Below are 21,356 nucleotides of genomic sequence, written 5' to 3'. Positions count from 1 at the left end.
ACTGATATGCAAATGGATATTTCCCATCTGTGAAAAGCACAGTGAGTAAAAGCAGTGGCTGCGAACTCTCAAGTGGTTAATAACCACTGAACAGGTTATCAGGCCTTGTTCTGTCGAGAGAGGGGTGCCCGCTACCTTTGCAAACTAAATTTCAAGGAACCTGGGATTGGTAACCCTAGGTCTCCTGGGGGCAACCAGACGTGGTCTCCCTCTCACTGTGCTTAGAGAGGCATCAGCTTCACCTCACTGATGATCCCCAACAAGGGTGAAACACGTGTATGGGGTTGCTGGTGGTACTCTCGTTCAGGTTGGAATTGCCATTGCATTTCGGTGCTGGACTGCCCCTGGGCAGGACAAAGACTGATATGCAAATGGATATTTCCCATCTGTGAAAGGCACAGTGAGTAAAAGCAGTGGCTGCGAACTCTCAAGTGGTTAATAACCACTGAACAGGTTATCAGGCCTTGTTCTGTCGAGAGAGGGGCGCCCGCTACCTTTGCAAACTAAATTTCAAGGAACCTGGGATTGGTAACCCTAGGTCTCCTGGGGGCAACCAGACGTGGTCTCCCTCTCACTGTGCTTAGAGAGGCATCAGCTTCACCTCACTGATGATCCCCAACAAGGGTGAAACACGTGTATGGGGTTGCTGGTGGTACTCTCGTTCAGGTTGGAATTGCCATTGCATTTCGGTGCTGGACTGCCCCTGGGCAGGACAAAGACTGATATGCAAATGGATATTTCCCATCTGTGAAAGGCACAGTGAGTAAAAGCAGTGGCTGCGAACTCTCAAGTGGTTAATAACCACTGAACAGCTTATCAGGCCTTGTTCTGTCGAGAGAGGGGCGCCCGCTACCTTTGCAAACTAAATTTCAAGGAACCTGGGATTGGTAACCCTAGGTCTCCTGGGGGCAACCAGACGTGGTCTCCCTCTCACTGTGCTTAGAGAGGCATCAGCTTCACCTCACTGATGATCCCCAACAAGGGTGAAACACGTGTATGGGGTTGCTGGTGGTACTCTCGTTCAGGTTGGAATTGCCATTGCATTTCGGTGCTGGACTGCCCCTGGGCAGGACAAAAACTGATATGCAAATGGATATTTCCCATCTGTGAAAGGCACAGTGAGTAAAAGCAGTGGCTGCGAACTCTCAAGTGGTTAATAACCACTGAACAGGTTATCAGGCCTTGTTCTGTCGAGAGAGGGGCGCCCGCTACCTTTGCAAACTAAATTTCAAGGAACCTGGGATTGGTAACCCTAGGTCTCCTGGGGGCAACCAGACGTGGTCTCCCTCTCACTGTGCTTAGAGAGGCATCAGCTTCACCTCACTGATGATCCCCAACAAGGGTGAAACACGTGTATGGGGTTGCTGGTGGTACTCTCGTTCAGGTTGGAATTGCCATTGCATTTCGGTGCTGGACTGCCCCTGGGCAGGACAAAGACTGATATGCAAATGGATATTTCCCATCTGTGAAAGGCACAGTGAGTAAAAGCAGTGGCTGCGAACTCTCAAGTGGTTAATAACCACTGAACAGGTTATCAGGCCTTGTTCTGTCGAGAGAGGGGCGCCCGCTACCTTTGCAAACTAAATTTCAAGGAACCTGGGATTGGTAACCCTAGGTCTCCTGGGGGCAACCAGACGTGGTCTCCCTCTCACTGTGCTTAGAGAGGCATCAGCTTCACCTCACTGATGATCCCCAACAAGGGTGAAACACGTGTATGGGGTTGCTGGTGGTACTCTCGTTCAGGTTGGAATTGCCATTGCATTTTGGTGCTGGACTGCCCCTGGGCAGGACAAAGACTGATATGCAAATGGATATTTCCCATCTGTGAAAGGCACAGTGAGTAAAAGCAGTGGCTGCGAACTCTCAAGTGGTTAATAACCACTGAACAGGTTATCAGGCCTTGTTCTGTCGAGAGAGGGGCGCCCGCTACCTTTGCAAACTAAATTTCAAGGAACCTGGGATTGGTAACCCTAGGTCTCCTGGGGGCAACCAGACGTGGTCTCCCTCTCACTGTGCTTAGAGAGGCATCAGCTTCACCTCACTGATGATCCCCAACAAGGGTGAAACACGTGTATGGGGTTGCTGGTGGTACTCTCGTTCAGGTTGGAATTGCCATTGCATTTCGGTGCTGGACTGCCCCTGGGCAGGACAAAGACTGATATGCAAATGGATATTTCCCATCTGTGAAAGGCACAGTGAGTAAAAGCAGTGGCTGCGAACTCTCAAGTGGTTAATAACCACTGAACAGGTTATCAGGCCTTGTTCTGTCGAGAGAGGGGCGCCCGCTACCTTTGCAAACTAAATTTCAAGGAACCTGGGATTGGTAACCCTAGGTCTCCTGGGGGCAACCAGACGTGGTCTCCCTCTCACTATGCTTAGAGAGGCATCAGCTTCACCTCACTGATGATCCCCAACAAGGGTGAAACACGTGTATGGGGTTGCTGGTGGTACTCTCGTTCAGGTTGGAATTGCCATTGCATTTCGGTGCTGGACTGCCCCTGGGCAGGACAAAGACTGATATGCAAATGGATATTTCCCATCTGTGAAAGGCACAGTGAGTAAAAGCAGTGGCTGCGAACTCTCAAGTGGTTAATAACCACTGAACAGGTTATCAGGCCTTGTTCTGTCGAGAGAGGGGTGCCCGCTACTTTTGCAAACTAAATTTCAAGGAACCTGGGATTGGTAACCCTAGGTCTCCGGGGGGCAACCAGAAGTGGTCTCCCTCTCACTGTGGTTAGAGAGGCATCAGCTTCACCTCACTGATGATCCCCAACAAGGGTGAAACACGTGTATGGGGTTGCTGGTGGTACTCTCGTTCAGGTTGGATTTGCCATTGCATTTCGGTGCTGGACTGCCCCTGGGCAGGACAAAGACTGATATGCAAATGGATATTTCCCATCTGTGAAAGGCACAGTGAGTAAAAGCAGTGGCTGTGAACTCTCAAGTGGTTAATAACCACTGAACAGGTTATCAGGCCTTGTTCTGTCGAGAGAGGGGCGCCCGCTACCTTTGCAAACTAAATTTCAAGGAACCTGGGATTGGTAACCCTAGGTCTCCTGGGGGCAACCAGACATGGTCTCCCTCTCACTGTGCTTAGAGAGGCATCAGCTTCACCTCACTGATGATCCCCAACAAGGGTGAAACACGTGTATGGGGTTGCTGGTGGTACTCTCGTTCAGGTTGGAATTGCCATTGCATTTCGGTGCTGGACTGCCCCTGGGCAGGACAAAGACTGATATGCAAATGGATATTTCCCATCTGTGAAAGGCACAGTGAGTAAAAGCAGTGGCTGCGAACTCTCAAGTGGTTAATAACCACTGAACAGGTTATCAGGCCTTGTTCTGTCGAGAGAGGGGCGCCCGCTACCTTTGCAAACTAAATTTCAAGGAACCTGGGATTGGTAACCCTAGGTCTCCTGGGGGCAACCAGACGTGGTCTCCCTCTCACTGTGCTTAGAGAGGCATCAGCTTCACCTCACTGATGATCCCCAACAAGGGTGAAACACGTGTATGGGGTTGCTGGTGGTACTCTCGTTCAGGTTGGAATTGCCGTTGCATTTCGGTGCTGGACTGCCCCTGGGCAGGACAAAGACTAATATGCAAATGGATATTTCCCATCTGTGAAAGGCACAGTGAGTAAAAGCAGTGGCTGCGAACTCTCAAGTGGTTAATAACCACTGAACAGGTTATCAGGCCTTGTTCTGTCGAGAGAGGGGCGCCCGCTACCTTTGCAAACTAAATTTCAAGGAACCTGGGATTGGTAACCCTAGGTCTCCTGGGGGCAACCAGACGTGGTCTCCCTCTCACTGTGCTTAGAGAGGCATCAGCTTCACCTCACTGATGATCCCCAACAAGGGTGAAACACGTGTATGGGGTTGCTGGTGGTACTCTCGTTCAGGTTGGAATTGCCATTGCATTTCAGTGCTGGACTGCCCCTGGGCAGGACAAAGACTGATATGCAAATGGATATTTCCCATCTGTGAAAGGCACAGTGAGTAAAAGCAGTGGCTGCGAACTCTCAAGTGGTTAATAACCACTGAGCAGGTTATCAGGCCTTGTTCTGTCGAGAGAGGGGCGCCCGCTACCTTTGCAAACTTTTCTGGATCCACGCTCTGCAAAGGCATCTAACCCACCCAACCCAGTACACCTGGTGGAACTTACTCTTTTAGATCCAAATTCTACAGCAGCACTACTCTCGCAGGCCCTACAGTGGCACTACCTCCCACAGACCCACCATAAAGTTATGTTTGCTCTCAAATAACCAGGCACTAAAGCAGCACTTACTCTGCCAAATCTATACTCTACAACTTACTTTTCCAGCTCCCAGTACTTCACAGCTCCATCCTGCCCAGCTGAGAGGATTACACCTGGTGCTTCCTTGTGTGGGGGTATCTTCAATTTCACACAGTCAATCCTGTTGAGACAGCAAGCATAAGAGTGAAGAGGGGAGGCCATGACATTGTGAGAGCAACATGCATGGTATTGTGGAAGACTTCAAGCCTCACTGCCCCTGAGCAAAAGACATAACTACATCATCATTTCACACAAGAGGGAGATTATTTGCCAATGGATATTGAAAGACAGACAGGTCTTTCTCTCCCTACCTACCCTGTTTGTCATACTTTGATGCCTAATTTTCACACAGTCTAATGAACAAAGCCTTTGAGGGAGCATACAATTCTGAAAATTCACCATGAAAATATAACCTAATTATCACAACTAGGAGTGGGCAAAATTACTGCTAGCAAAACGCAATTGGTGAAATTCACCACCAGCACCGAGCGACCATCTCTGCCCATTTTACACACATACCATCAAGTGACTACATCCCCTGGTAAGCATTTTGTTTTTTTGAACATCATTTGCATTCTTTGGTTGCTACCCATGTCTCTTGCCATTTCCTTACCCATCCACCTAATTTCTCAATCCCCCAGCTGTCCATGCCTCTCTTCTCCCCCTGCCCGCCCATCCAAACATAGATTGGTCAGTGTGTTGCACACATGGCCAGAAACTAGAGCAATTGCATCTCTGTGCTTTTAACAGCAGTAAGCACCCTCTCTGCCCATTTTACATGCATGCCATCAAGGTACTACATTTCCTGGTTAGCATTTTGATTGGTGGAAAATCATGTGCATTTTTTGGTTGTCCTTGACAATCGACCTCATTTCCCAAGCCCCAGCAGTCCAAGCCTCGCCCCTCTCTCCACCCGCCCATCCGACCACAAATTGGTCAGTGTGTTTCACATGTGACTGGAAAGTAGAACCTTGACATCTGTGTGGTTTTAACAGCACCAAGCCACCCTCTCTGCCAAATGTACATGCATACCTTCAAGCAACTACATCTCCTGGTAAGTGTTTTGATTTGTGTAACATCCTTTGCTTCTTTTGGTTGCTGCCTGTGTCTCTCACCATTTCCTAGACCATCCACCACATTTCACAAGTTCCCAGCAGTCCAGATTTCGCCTTTCACCCTGGCACCCATCCGACCATGATTTTGCTCAACGTGTTCCACATCTGACCGGACAACCAGCCTTCAGAGGCCCACCCAGGGCAGCCTTGCTTGGTCAGCCAGTGAAGGGCTAGCAAAGGGCAGCTCCCTCTTGGGCAGCTCCTGTGTCCTGCTTGTCCCTGTTGGCCTGGGGAATCTAAGCCAAACCAAACAACCTGCTGCAACACTAAGTATGTTCCCCCAAGAACCCTTCTTCCAATGACTCTTCCCCACCACCGAACAACCCGGCCAGCAAAACTGCTTTAGCAACAACTGCATGAAAGAAATTCTACCACCCCAGAATTCAGCTCCCTATTGCAAACACCACAACTCTAGCACACATTTTCGTACCGCTTCTTGCCATTTGAGTATAAACCACCCACATACTTTGCCTCTCCCCCTAGCTGTAAACAAAGTGATTGCCGATAAGTTGTAATTAGATATCTCAAATATTTTGATTCCAGGTACTCCTAGGCACTGTTCATGTTTAGAATCTAGCAATTTTTTCTGGTACTGCTCATATTTGAATCTGGTAGAATTTTAAAGCACTTGTCGTGTTTTGAGCTCAGCTGCAATTTCAGGCACTGTTCATGTTTTGAATCAGCTGCAATTTCAGACACTGTTCATGTGTTGAATATCGCTGCATTCTCAGGCACTGCTCATTTTCAGGTACTGCTCATGTTTTGAATCTAGCTGCATTTTAGGCACTGTTCATGTTTTGAATCTCTCTGCATTCTCAGGCGCTGCTCATTTTCAGGTACTGCTCATATTTTGAATCTAGAAGCATTTCCAGCTACTGATCATATTTGAATATAGCTGCATTTTCATGCATTGTTAATTTTTCAGGTACTGCTCATGTTTTGAATATAGTGTCCTTCTCAAGGACTGCTCATATTTAAATCTAGTTGTGTTTTAAAGTATTGCTCATGTTTAGAATCTAGGGACATTTTCAGCTACTGTTCATATGTGAATCTTGTTGCATTTTCAAGCACTGCTCATGTTTTGGACTTAGATGCCTTTTCAGGTACTGTTCATGTTTTGAATCTAACTGCATTTTCAGGCACTGTTCATTTTTCAGTAGTTGCTCATGGTTTGAATCTAGTGGCTTTCTCAGGGACTGTTCATATTTGAATCTAGCAGCCTTTTCAGGTACTGCTAATGTTTTGAATTTAGCTGCATTTTCAGGTATTGCTCTTGCTTTGAATCTAGCTGCATTTTCAGGCACTGTTCATATTTTAATCTAGTTGAATTTTCAAACTCTGCTCATGCTTTGAATCTAGTAACATTGTCAGGTACTGCTCATATTTGTATCTAGCAGCTTTTGACGCTAGCAGCTTTCCAGCTACAACTAAAGGCTCTGAAACCGCTGCACTAGGTACTCTGATTTTGTACTCCATTCACATTAAGCACAATCAAACTCTGATTCCAGCATACGATTAGGGTACTTCTGTCTTAACTCTATATGTATTGAGTATCACAACTAACGTGAATCATAGTCCTACTCATGCGACTACAACTCCACTCCCACGTACTCCTCTCCCACAGCCACCTCTGAACTCTTCCAATTCCCTGCCTATGCAGCTCACCTTGTGCCCATCTCCAGGAATAAGTACACACACAGAGTCACAGCCCACAGGAGGCTCCTCATCTATTTGATGTCCTCAGGCAGCTTTTTTTCCACCATGTGTCACAGCTCAAAGATCAGAGCTGTACATTGGTGCTGCAAAAACCAGATCCCTGGAACACTCTGCCACTCCACCCTCCTCGTCTCCTTCACCCCCCTCTCCTATCCTTATACCCTTACCCCACTGCATGCGCCCCCTCAACTCCCTCCATGCCACCGTACGCAACTCTCCTACTCCCTCCACCTTACAGGGTCCTCCCCTCTTCCCTCACCTACATTTCCCTTCCCTAAGTTTAGCGCAGGCCACCTTGGATAATACACCGCATTCAACAGACCTGCCTACAAGCGCAGACACACCATTGGCTCTCAGTTACCTTCCTAAACACAATGGCCACATTCACCACAGGACATCGCACCCTCAATCCTCTCCTCTGCTCCCACCTAGACCCCACCCTGCCCCTCTCTCATATGCCTTATTGTCCCCCTAACTACCAACCGGGTGCGCAATCTCTTTGACTCCCCTCGAAAACCTCCCAAACCTTCCCGTCATCAACACACGCAGCCCTCAACCTATCCTCAACTCTCCCCCTTTCCTGCCTCCCCGAACCTGCTTTCACCGACCTCCTTAGCTCACCCTTCTCCCTCACTCCCCTTAACTCCTACCCAAGCACACCCCTCCACCCCTCTCAGATTTACCTCCTAACCCACTCCCTCTGTCCTTTACAAGCATTCTTCCCCATCAGCTCTAGACCTCGTCCTGAATCCCTCCTGCCTACATTCATCCCCTTTTTGTCCCCCACCCTGCACATCTCTCCTCACCCCAACCCCCTCCATCCCCACCCCACTGGGACTACAAATAGAAATTCACATCCCATGCACCAAGTCCTCTCCCCCTGTACCCCCAATCCTGCCCTCACTCCAAGACTTACCCACCCTCACTCATACAACTTGCTCTCTTGCATCCTAATCAATGCCAGGTCTGCCGCCAAAAACAAACACACCATCTTCGACTTTATCTCTGATGAAAACCCAGACATCCTCTTCATCACTGAAACCTGGTTGTCTGACAACTTTGAACCTGTTGCACATGAGGTTGTCCGTTCTGGCTATTCCCTAATCATGCACAATGGGCCCTGCAGAGCTGGAGGACTAGCCATCCTCTACAAACAACACCTCAAAGTCTTACAGTATGAGATACAACCCTGAAACACCAACTGTGAATCATTGCTGGTGAAATTCCATCTCACTCCCTCCTTCACCTACAGACCTTCTGGCTGTAATAGAAATGTTGCAGACTTCCTTAGTGACTCCCTATCAGCCATCCAGATCCTACACCCATCTCTCACAATGTTAGGAGACTTCAACATCTGGTTTTATTTCCCCTCTAACTCTATGACCCATCCACTCATTGATAACATGGAAGCCCTCAATATGACATCAAACCCCTTTCACGTAGCAGGACAAACCCCTGGCACCTTATTTAGCTCCACCGACTAGATCGTCACCCAATCTCCACGTTCAATACTCTGGACTGATCACTCTGCCATCTTCTTCTCTCATGACTTCATCCACCTTAAAGCCCCTCAATCTCACCAGTCCCATCGTTCCCTCTGCTGTACCTCTTTGGAACAAGGTAATCATAAATCCCAAACTGGCTGATTCCCTCCTACGCTCCCTCCCAACTCTCATGCACCTTGAAGGGCCTCCCTATATTGACCTTTTCGACTGATTGCTCTTCAGCTGCCTCATCCATCTCACCCCAACGAAATCCCCATCCCAGCGATCAGGCCCTAATCCCAGGTAGTAAAATACCTTGCTCAAACTCCTTAAAACCCACAGGTTCTGCCAAGAGTGCACATGGCAGGGCAACCCCTCACCCCAAAACAGAGCCACCTATGCCAGAGAGATCAGGGCCTATAGGATCCAAATTAGGAAACAAAAAAAGATCCTATTATGGAAACCAAATAGCCAACTCCAATAACCCTAGCAGGGAACACCACATGATCAACACAAAATTCCAGACTCCAACCTGTTCCACCACACCCTTTCCCCGTTCCCAAGCACTCTGGAATGCCCTGTCAGACCACTTTTTCCACATTGCTAACCCCCTGTCTCCTCCTTCACTCCTAAAGAACATCCTAACCACAACCTGTGCAGGCAGCATCGCAAGATCCGTAATAAACCATTCACTTACATCTGGCATCTTTCCCGAAGCTTTCAAATCCTCTCACATCAAGCACCTTTTTAAAAAGACCACCCTCGCCCCCCTCCTCCCATCCAACTACTGCCCTATCTCCAACACTCACTTCATCGCCAAACTCTTCAACCGCAGCTTTAAAATGAAAGTTAAATCTCGTTCCTAGCATATGCGGTTCAAAAGATACGGGCGATTTTGTGGAGGTAGATTTTCAGAAATGAAATAATGATTCAGAATGGCAAATGACACTTTCACAGGTTTGAAATCACAGAATGAACACACTATTTCTATGCAGTTCTAAATAGGTTGAAATGGTTTGAATTAGATTATTTTTAAACTAAGAGATTGGTTTGCACAGCTCTGGCTGGATACTCACTCCTAATTTTGGAAGGAATGGGCCTCGTCACAGATCTGGTCAACAGGTTTAGCTGCGGTTCTCTCTGCTCTGCTGGTCTGGATCTCTGGTTCTCGCAAAAGTTCTGGCACTGCACAGCGGTCTGGTCTGGGTCTGGTCTTCTGGTTTTCTATCGGCACTGCACGGCGGTATGGATACAGCTCTGCTTTCTGGATTCTGGCACAGGGTTCTAGCCAGAAACAAACAGCTCGCCTGGCGGTTGAATAGTTTGGTTAGGTTGCTGGATTCTGAGGCCTGCTGAGAAGGATTCAGCTTTTGGACTAGGCCTCTCAGCTGCAAGTTCTGAAGTCTGGATTCTAAGTTCTGGTTCTGGAGTCTTCTGGATATTGTCTGGTCTGGCAAAATGCTTCGCAAGAAATCAGTTTGAAGTGGAAAGTGAATCTCCCTACCTGGATTTCAGTGTGTATGTTTATGTCTTTTGAAAATGGGTGTGTGCATGGGCATAACTAAGCCTGCCCCTCACAACTTATCATTGGCCAAGTTCCCCTCTCTCCCTTGATTGTGGGAAGGAAATGGAGTGTCATCGTGATGAGGTATGTTTATGGGTCAGAGGATCCTCCCCTTGTCACTTTGCACACAAATCTATTTTTGATCCAAATGCATATTTATCTATGTACAATTTTTCTAATATTATATGTCCAGTTAACATATTTTCTGTAGCACCAAACCATCCAATCCCTGTCTTTGTCAGATGTTGTGTCCACTTCTGACAGAATTCTCTCCTTTTCATCAAGAACACAACCTCTAAACCTTTCCAGAATTTACACGAATGTGTGCAAGGAATATGGGCATCAGATGATAAAGTGTCAGATTTTGAACATACAGACATTTGGAGTAATACCCTATTTTCCGCTACTACCGCAGAACATACCACAGAGTCCTAACACCTCTTAAAATGTGAACAGAAAAATCACAGGAATAATGATATTATTGATATAATTTTGACACTTCCGTACTATGAATTATCCATCTTTTTAAAATTATGCTCTGGCCCAGATGGGTGTGGTTTAGGTTCCAAAGCACATGGGGGAATTTCTGTCTGTCCCCGCCTCCAAGCTCAGCTTGCTCACGGAGGCACTGCTCCTCCCAGTTTCTTCCAAGAGGAAGCCATTTACAACCCCCCTAATTTACATTTGCCTGAGCCAAGGAAAGTTCATTGTTCTGTTTCCTTTGCAGTCCCAGGTTCTCCTCCCCTGATTCAATCAGAGAGGTGTGATCTCCTTTTGGTGGGGGCAGCAGAATGCAGGCCAGGCCTGGGAACAGTAGGTGTTGAGAATTCTCATTAATCAGCAAGCCTTTGAAGTCCCAGCTATCTCAGTATGCTGTTTAGCTTCTGAAATACAGGTCCCCAGTCAGAGTTTAGACTGCTAGCGCTGGTTAGTGTCGAGCGCCGGTACTGCACCCATTTTTGGGAGATGTCTTGAATTAATCCATTTCAAAAGGGGGATTTTACTTGATAGTATATGATCCTCACTTAACATGGCATTGATGTGGATCTGCAGTAGAGTAAAGTAGAACACTCAACCAGAGTTGGATTTTTGTTTGGTGGTTTTGTGCCCATGATCATAGCAATTTTTGACATTAATAAAAACAGATTTTGAACAGAACCATCTTTCTTTGCACTGATTTCGCTCATGGCGCTTCTGGCCAATCACGCTCGCACTGGTGGGTGGCAGGTCAGGCGACCATTTTGGTGTGCGCAAAACTGCGCGGTTTTCCTGGATTCTGGCGCAAATGTGGGCTTTTCCGCCATCTTGGATTTCTAAGCCCACAGCACCAAATGTTGTAGCATAATAGTTCAAACGTGGGTCAAGACACCTGACAACACATCATTCCTGCCCTTTGAATGCTCCACTGGCTCCCCATCAGCAGGCGGGTGACTTTCAAGGTCATGAGTATCACACCGCACCCTCCACAAGACAGGCCCAGAATTCCTCCACACTACCAACCCTTAAGAAATCATATATCGGGGTCTGCACTGCTCCTTGTGATCCCCCTTTAAACTGAACCAGAATCAGAGGATCATTCTTCTACGTTCAAGCTCCCACCCTCTGGAACTCCATTCCACTGAACATCTGTCGTGATGAGGACTACCTCTTCTTCAGAAAGGCCCTCAAAATCTAGTTATTCCCTCCAGCAACTTGAAGGACTTTCACCTCCTCACATTTACCTCATGACACAGAGTCCTTGACACAATCAGTTCCTTCCCAGTATATTCAACAGAGCAAGGTAAAGTACCATTTCAGAGCAGCCTGGACAATCTGATCGCACAGCTACATCAAAGACAAAGCTCCAACTGAGCCACAAGTTACATAATCACGCACCACTTCGGTGGACATAAGCTACAAGCACGGCCACCCGCACACTTTTGCCTCCATTCATCATGGCTAAAACACAAAGCACAACATCTCTGCCGTCAGAATGCAGCTACGATCTACGATACAAAATTCAATTCCAGCCGGACACTTAACAAGTCTCTCGCACTCACAAACTCTCCTCCCCACCTCTCAGCACCCATCCACATGCCTGACCATCATGGTTAGCTTACTGAAGCTCACTCTGCTCACCCAACTCCCTATATTGGCCAAATGCACACACACATTCTATTTTTTTCTGACAATATTCACTTACCTCAGTTCTCCATCCCCCAAGGGCTTTCCCAAAACAAGTGCGTTGAGGCCATACGAAGGGATAAAGGTGCTATATACATGACAAACTACTACTGCTGCTGCTACTACCAATTCTGTTTTCCCAGCGCAGCAGTTTATTTTGCCCTGTTTAGTCAAATTCTTTTGCAGATTTCTTTTTGCTCTGCTCAGAAATTATGTTTTACCTGAAATTTCAAATATTTTTTGTCCGAGAGCCCTTTTCCAAAAAAATGTATTTCTGGGATAACTGAAATTTCAGGCTGGAAAACCTCTGACATTTTATTTGTTCCTATGAAATTATGTTTTTTAGCCTGAGACGTTTAGTGTCCACTGAGAAAAAAACACATTTTGGAAAAATAGAATCTAATGTTGAAAATGTCCTAAAATGGCCATTTTTGCTCCATAAGTGAAATTGATGGATCTGGAGAAATTTCGCCCACCCATACACACAACACTTAGAGCATATCGTCCTCCTCTCATTTGAAGAACTATGGCCCACCTAAAAGGACTGAGGTACACCTATGTTATCACAAAACATTCTTTCCCCACTGCATCCCTACTTTTGTAACACCTACTTTCCACTTTCGCATCCTTTTATTTTACCCATGGTAATGTTCTTTCTTCTAGCAGAATATGGCCTGGAAACCCCTGGCAGAGTTTTCCACCCAATGGACAAGCATAGGCACTGCCAATGCTAATACTTTGTATGAAGTGAGTGTACCCATTCCTGCTAATATTGCACCCACATGTAATGGCACTGCCCCCATCTGTGATACTACTTACTGTGATGATTGCTACTGTTGCTAATACCTTGTATGAAGTGAGTGTACCCATTCCTGCTAATATTGCACCCACATGTAATAATACTGCTCCCATCTGTTATACTACTGTGACGATTACTGCCAATGCTAATAATTTTTATGAAGTGAGTGTACCCATTCCTGCTAATGTTGCACCCACATGTAATGGTACTGCCTCCATCTGTGATACTATTGTGATGATTACTGCCAATGGTAATACTTAACATGGTGACTATTGTGACCTCTTGTTCACCCAATGCCTCCAACATTGGGCCCGCTGACAATCCAGTTGAGCCCAACATTGCCAATAGTGCCATTGCCCATGGTATAGTTCATGTTAGCAACTTATTTCTGGCTTTCACTGTTAAAATGGCCTCACCTGCCCTGCCCTGCCTCAACTACCAACTAGTCATCTAATATGACTGACAACTATGACCCTAACCTTGCCTTTGCCACCTTTGGTCAGGCCTCCCATACCCCTGCTCCCATAAACTTTGCCACTCATAACACAGAAGTAGGAACCTGCAAACCCCCTAGTCCAACCCTCAACCTAGCATTGGTCAATGCTCGTTCACTGCCTGCTCCTGCCTTAGACATCCACAACCTCCTTATAGTAAACAACCTCGATGCCCTTGCCAGCACGGAAATCTGGCTGCACGCAGCATCGGGCCCGGCCCTATCCCTCGCAGCCTTACCAGGTTACACTATCTTCAGGAGTGATAGGTTGAACTCCAGAGGAGGTGGAGTTGCACTCTTAGCCAAAGACCACCTATGTGTTAGACAACTCAACACCTTGCTTAATGATAACTCTGACATCCTCTCACTAAAACCGACCACCTCCCCCAACAACACTATCACTGCCCTTCTTATCTACCACCCACCTGGCCCCATCCTAACATTTGAAGAAGGCCTACTTCATACCCTAGGAGATAACATCAACCCTTCCTTACAAGTGATTCTCCTGGGGGATTTCAATTTAGGCCTTACTGACCTGACTGACTTATCAGCCACCTTATTAGCTAACTACCTAACCACTATAGGTTTCAGCCAGCACATTCACAACCCAATGCACATTAAAGGGTGCACTTTGAACTGGCTAGCTGACCTTGCCACATCTCAGTCAAAGCCAATACTCCCTGCCCGTGGTCAGAGCACCACGTCATTGCTTTCACAATCCCCCTTGGCCTACAAACCAAACCACCCACAAAGCTCCTACCACCATCCCTGGCCCTTCAGGTCCCAGAAAACTAACTAAAGACAGTCTCTCACCATTCCTCAATGCCCTTAAACCAGAGCTCATGGACATTTCTCACCGAAAGGTCCTAGTGGATTTCTACACCAAAACATTGACCAGTGACCCCTTAGTACCTAAAAATCCAAACCTGTAGCGCACATCAATTCCTGGTACATCCAGGACCTTACGGATCTCAGAGCTGAAAAATAACTTGCTGAAACATGTTGGAAAAACAACCACTGCATTGCCCTTAAACAGAAGTTCTCAAACCTCTCTAAACAATACAAAAAGCTATTAAACCTCTCTAAACAAAGCTACGACCTTCAATACAAGAATAACCAACGCCAATTTGGACACCAGAGAACCTTTCCCCCATCCTTAGGGAACTGGAAGCCACGGTCCCCCTAGCATTCAAGTTGACCAAAGACGCTGTCTGGTGCGATAGCATACAAAATTCTATGTTGGTAAACATTGACATGCTTCAGAAAAAAATACTAGCCAAACAAGCTAGCCATAACCACTCCTGCCAGGGCACTAAGGCCACCCACACTCCTAATTCTAACACCGCATGAGCCCCACTGTTCAGCTTCAACAAAAGCACCATTCAAGAAACCCTACACATCTTAAAAAGTTTAAATCCATCAAGATGCAAAGGGGATGTTTGCCAGGCTGATCAAAGACTGCGCTGAAACAATGGCGCCATTGATCACAGCCATCATCAACTCCTCCTTCTCAACTGGCATGATACCTTCCAGCCTCAAAGAATCTTGGGTTCTACCCATCCTAAAAAAAAACAGTCAACCTGGTGTTACCCAACAGTTGCCGGCCCATAATGACAGTCCCGTTCCTATTAAAAATACTTGATAGAGCAGCATATGTTCAAATTCAACATCATCTACAAGCAAACCATAACCTAGGAGTTCACCAATCTGGCTTTCGCCCAGGGCATGGCACAGAGTCAGCACTCCTCAACCTGAAAAACCAGATAGACGAGATTTGGGATGAGGAGAAACCTGCCCTACTGCTCCTCCTTGACTTTCTATGCACCCTTCGACTTAGTCGACCACAATATACTATGCCACTACCCCACCTCTCCAGCCTCCTTCTCCCCAGAAGTGGCATCCTGGATCACCTCCATCCTAGAAGGAAGAATAATTAACTATTATCTGAGAATGTCAGCACTGCACCCTCCCCTATCAACTGTGGTGTACGCCAAGGGTCCTGCGTCTCGCCAACTCTCTACAATATATTCATAAAGCCTCTCTTCGACCTCTTGGTTTCCCTTTGGCATAGCATGTACCAATACAATTTATGACATGCAAATTCTCACCCCCCTCTCTGGTAACAGCACTGACTCCCCTGCCACATTGAGCTCTACCTACGCCACCATCCAAGCCTGAATGGCGACCCATGGTCTCTGCCTCAATGATGAGAAAACTGAACTTCTCATTGTTGGTCCCTCAACGTGCTAAAAATATTGGACCCAGAGTATTCAACCTGCAACATTGATGGCACATTGATCCCAGTCTCTCCATCTGTAAAAACCCTTGGACTATCCCTTGATGCTACATTCTTCCTAACCCATCAAGTAAACGCTATATCCTCCTCAGCAGCCTACTCAACCAAACTCCTAAACGTCACAAAACCTTTCTCTCTATAGACAGTTGCCTGACGATTGCCCGTGCAGTGGTGGGCGCTCAGCTGGACTATCATAATGTACTTTTCGCTGGTACCTCGGTCCACAACATACAAAAACTCCAGACCATCCAAAACAATGCCCTACGAGCTGTCCTGAACTTTCCCAGATCAGAACATATATCAGCTGCCCACAGAGCAGTACATTAGCTCCCCATCCAAGAAAGAATCTCATTCAAGACACTCACAATCACCCACAGATGTATCTCTAAATCTATCCCGCCCTACCTGGTTCAAAGAATCGCTAAGATTCACTCGACCAGGTCCACCAGAACCCCTGACACCCATACACTGGTTTAACCAAAGTTCAAACGTGCCAAAGCAGATGGGACAAATTTCCCAGTCATTGCCGCGAAGCAATGGAATTCCCTCCCACATGCACTAAGGGCAGAGGAATCCTATTGGGCCTTTCACGCAGCCCTTACAACATGGCTGTTTGACTAACCTGCTCAACATAAACCTCCCATCGAAGTATGTACCTGATGTGATGTGTAGTACATGCTGAATGTAACCACAACGTATTTTACTATTCATGCTCCCTGCCTCTGGGCTACATGTAGTGGTTCTCTCCAGTGCCCGGATGCCTGAAGGTTTATGGGTGCAATACAAATGGAATAAATTAATACAAAATACATAGACAGTTGAGTTCTTCACTCTTAAAAGCTTTTTGTTCTATTATTATAGTGACCATTTATCAGAGTCTTAGAAAAAATGTACTTAATTTATAAAAGCACCAGGGCAATGACTTCACAAAAAATTGGATTTTATCCTCTTAAAACATGGTTTTAATAAGATATGATTTTAATAGACAGCTGACATGTGTTTGGCATATACTTCACTTTGTCAAGGTTTCATAAGCTTTTATCCTGGTGGCAATGTAAGCCTGGATTATCCATTTTACAACAGAGTTTAGTTGACACATTGCTCCAAATTATTGTTTTTGATCTACAGGCATATGAGCCTGGATAGCAGTTAATCGCTTTTTCCGTTACCCCTCATCACCTTCAGCCATTTCAGCACTTGTAAAATACCTATTAGGGCAAATTCTGGGTTTGACAGGCAACAGGACAATTTGAGCTAGGTGTTCAGAATTGTCTGCTTCAGTTGTGGTGCTATGAAGTTAACCTTCCTGCCCTAGAGGTCTTTGTTGCCGGGTTTTCCTGTTTGGGAAAATCAGGTGGGTATTCTCTCCATGCATTGATACTTCCTGGTCGGATTTTCTTCTCCCACCTGGATGCTTAACATACCGTTCTTGGGGAGATACTGATGAGCTCATCACTGCCACCCTGGTCTTAGATTCCTTCTTATTTCACTTTCAGATCCTGCAGATATAGCACTCCACCTTTGACCCTGACTGGCTGAGGCAAAGTTCATGAATATAGCACCTCCTGACTCACTTCAGCACTCCATCTACTAATCCCTGCTGTCTATGTGCAGTGGCCTTCATAAGGCCACCTGTTCTATTCGGGAGCCTCAAGCTAGTCTCTTTTTCACAATGGTTTCCTGGGTGGCAGTACCCACCTCTGGTTCTCTTGTTCTGCTCCCAGGTGACTATTGAGGTCAGTTTGTAGTAGTTGCTTGAATGAGAATGCAGGAGCCTGGTGTGTAAGTACAGGTAGGTTTATTCTCCTTCTTGGTTCCAGCTTACATCAGGATGATTGCATGAGGGAACACCACCACCACCCTCAAGACTCATGCACCAACTGCCTTGCATAGAATTCTCAACCCAGGTTGTTGTACAACCTTGTGCCCCTAGTGTATGTTTCTGGGCACCTGTGTGTGGCCCACAGAGCAGGGTATGGGCCGGTGGCAGATCCATCCTGAATTTGTCAGGTGCTCTAAGTATCCTCCATTTTGGGAAACCTAGGCCCTGCCATTGGAATCGGTTGATTCCTGATAGGAAATAAGATGGCCCCTATGGCCTCTTGCTTTCTATTGCCTGTTACCTTGTTTTCCCAAAGTACTAGGAAGCCCTGAATCTGTCCCTTCCCCCTGACTGGCTGTTAGGTTGAAGTTCCATATATGGTGTTGTTGGGAAGTCCAGGCCAGACTGGCTGGAGACTTCCCAGTGACTGCATGTTGTGGATACACCCTGTGGGTGGGACCTGGGTGAATGGAGTGTGTGACAAATATGCATTCTGTGTTGTGGATGTCTAGTATCTGGTGTTTGACACAATGACTGAGACAGTCTTGCCTGAAACTGGTATGAATGCAGTGTGGAGTGTTAAATGGCTGGGTACTTGTCCCAATACACATACATTGTTGTGAGTGTTGGAGAGAAGTGAATGGCCTGAATGCACTATGCAGCTGATTGGATGCCTGCCTGCATGAATGCTCTTCTGACCGATTGGTTGCCTGAGTATGACCCAGCAGAATGAATGGGAGATCAACTTGGATATCTGGGGGGCTCTCACTGATAGAATTCGTGCTCAGAAGCTGAAGTCCAAACTACGAAGAGTAACTGGAGTGAAACTGAAGCTTGACCTTGAAGCCCTGCTGGAAGAGAAGAATTGCCATTGCCCTTCTTCATCAATCTGAAAGCTGCTGTGTCTCCAAGGACTGACCCAAAGACGACCTGGTAAGGCACTCTCTTCCTGAGCTATAAAGGACCATCATGCTCGAGCTGATCTTTGCCAAAGCCCCCTGGTAGACAGACCTATGACAGGCTGCCGACCGGAGACGGGGCCTGCTGCAGAATCCCAAAGAGAAACTCCTGGATTTTTGTCCGCCACCTTCAACGACCGCTGTCGCTGTCCGGAGCCGCTGTGCTCCCGTTGCCTAAGAACTTTCGATTCACATACGTGCTGGTCCGCACCACGGCCCGCCTTAACCCGCCGGAGAAGGCCAGGCCGTCGACGCGCTGAGGAACATCCGCCGGTGGGTATCCCGCCACCCAAAGACCACAGAGATGTTGACAACTTGACGACCTTGCTGGGCCACAGTTCTTCAAACTCTTTGCGGTCCAGAACTATCGACATCAAGGTTCCCCCGCACGCCTCTTCCTTGCAGGATGTTTACTCTTCCCGTCGATGAGCACCGCTAGGAATGAAGCTGCCACTTCACTGCCGTAGTTCACTGTGTTCACCGCCAGATGTTCGACGACCCGTGGCTCATCCCTTAAAGGGAGTGCACTCAAGAAGCGCCGTCGATTTCCCGACGAGGAACTCTACAACACCAGATACTTTGAGGTTTATGAACTATTGGAAAGATTCTTGAGAATAATATATGGACTGGGCTTGTTATATATATTTACTTTACAGGTTGCCCAGGTGGGAGGATCTCCACACAGAACTGTGTCTAGGTAAACGGGGCCAGTATTCTGCCTATTGTTCTAACCAACTGCTTTCCTCTTATATCTATTGTTGGCTTCCTTTACAAACTGATTTGTGTAACATTTAACCATACAGTTGATGCACTTTAATGAGATCTAATAGTAATAGTGCTACCACGTAGAACTGTATATTTTCCATTGTAGATAACTGAGCACAAAGTGAGTTATTGTGATATTGTACATAACCTTGAATATTAATTATATAAAGACTGTGTTTTAACTAATACAGTGTGCGGACATTCCTTTGTGGGGGTTTGGGGACTACACTGTACTTAAGAACCAGGCTGCATCACCTCCTGAGAAGCTAGGCCTTGATTGCTCGACCACATACCAACAATAGAGAATCTCGGGTGGGGTCCTCTGTGCCTCTCCTCTACCAGATAGAGAGCAGAAGTACAGACCACTCCGGTCTTTACACAGGTTCACACCATACATTCCATATGACACCAGACCTTCAGGTGTCACAAGCACCCATTATCACTCATGCGAGACTGTAGGCAATGACTCCAATCTCAGACAGAAATTCAAGGAAGGACACTAAAGAGTCCTTCTTGCCCTAACCACCACAGCACAGCTTCTCCTCCTCTTTCTCTTTCTCATCTCACAATCTAACTACTCTTGAGTGCTTTCCTCTCCCCCATCCAGTCAGGAGATTCAAGATTTCTGTTAACCTGTGGATAATATAGTGATTGTGACAGGACAGACTCTGCTCTTTTGGCCCATTACTTACTGGATGATTTCCATGGTTCCAAATAGCCCTGCCCCCGTGGACTAACCTCTTTCCTCTCTAGGTCTTGAGAGATCTGGTATGTGTTGTCCTCACCTCTGCACAACTCAACTAGGTCAAAGTCAAGGGAGGAAATCATGCCACCTTCTCATTCCACCATTCTGCCTGCAGATCCTGCTCAGTGGGGAACTGTGAGAACCGTGAGAACACATGCGTTACAACCATTGCCAGAGGCCATGTCACCAACCTGAAAGCAAAGCAATTAGGTCACAAATACCAATCAACAGCCAGGGTTGCAGTGTACCAGACCTCACCAAAGGCAGATACGTTGATGAGAAACTATGCCTCAATCGGACTGTGGGTGATTGTGTTGGATATTTTCTAGTATGTGATCACTCAGGAACCTTGTGGCAGAGAATAATAGAACCTTTAAAAGTAGACAACTCGTGGTCTTTCTTTAAACCCCATACTGACTCATTTGATGACAGAGAGGTCCTTTCTTTTGTTGAGTACAGAAACCCATTGGTCTTATAGGGGATCACATCACTCAATCCATCCCGAGACCAACCGGGGGGATTTTGAGGCCTCAGAGCCTATCAGAACTTAGAATCCAGAAACAGGGTTAGATTGGGTTGCCAAATTAAATCTTTTCAGGAGTGACACTCTGCTCCAATATTGTATTGTATCAGGAAAAACTGACTCTGCGCCAATTTGTTTTCGTAAGTTTTGTGATTTTCTATTAGGTCAAAATTAAATCAAACCACCCTGTATGACACGTGTTTCGGCTCTATAGAGCCTTTCTCAAATCTGGGCTACTTGGATGTACTTGTCATATATCAAAAACATTATTTGTCATTGTATATTTGGTCTAAAATTCAAATAAGACAATGATTACCAAAGATTTTTTGTTTGATCAGAACATTCCCCCAATACGCGATCCCCCCACAATATTATTGTATAATCCAATTTTAGACAGAGATTAGGGATGGGTATTGGGGAGGATTGTATAGGTCATGAGACAAAAAACATTTGTGCAAGTAGAATATGCAAAGCATAAGGGAGAGGATAAGTCGGTAAACATGGAATGAAACGAACAGATATTTTTTTCAATTCAAATATACGAAAAGAAACAAATAAATAAATAAAATAGAGAGAGAGAGAAATACAAGGTTATTAGCAATGATTGTGACATATTATTT

General features: G+C 46.4%; 1 protein-coding gene across 3 annotated transcripts in view; it reads right to left on the bottom strand.

Annotated features, from left to right (window-relative positions):
* Positions 1 to 21,356, bottom strand: part of LOC138503489 (F-box/WD repeat-containing protein 7-like) — a 733,637-nt gene that overhangs the window by 14,221 nt on the left and 698,060 nt on the right. For 2 of the 3 annotated variants that reach the window (XM_069623261.1, XM_069623259.1), the window contains one exon: positions 4,312 to 4,413. In XM_069623261.1, the coding sequence (XP_069479362.1) occupies positions 4,312 to 4,413 (102 nt within the window). The remainder of the gene's footprint in view (positions 1 to 4,311; positions 4,414 to 21,356) is intronic. The other variant, XM_069623262.1, reaches the window with a different exon arrangement.

This window comes from Ambystoma mexicanum, chromosome 11 (genome assembly GCF_040938575.1).
Source record: "Ambystoma mexicanum isolate Mex_15411 chromosome 11, UKY_AmexF1_1, whole genome shotgun sequence".
In the NCBI taxonomy this organism is placed as follows: domain Eukaryota; kingdom Metazoa; phylum Chordata; class Amphibia; order Caudata; family Ambystomatidae; genus Ambystoma; species Ambystoma mexicanum.
The sequence above is the reverse complement of the archived record's forward strand: the minus strand, read 5'-3'. Positions and strand labels throughout refer to the sequence as shown.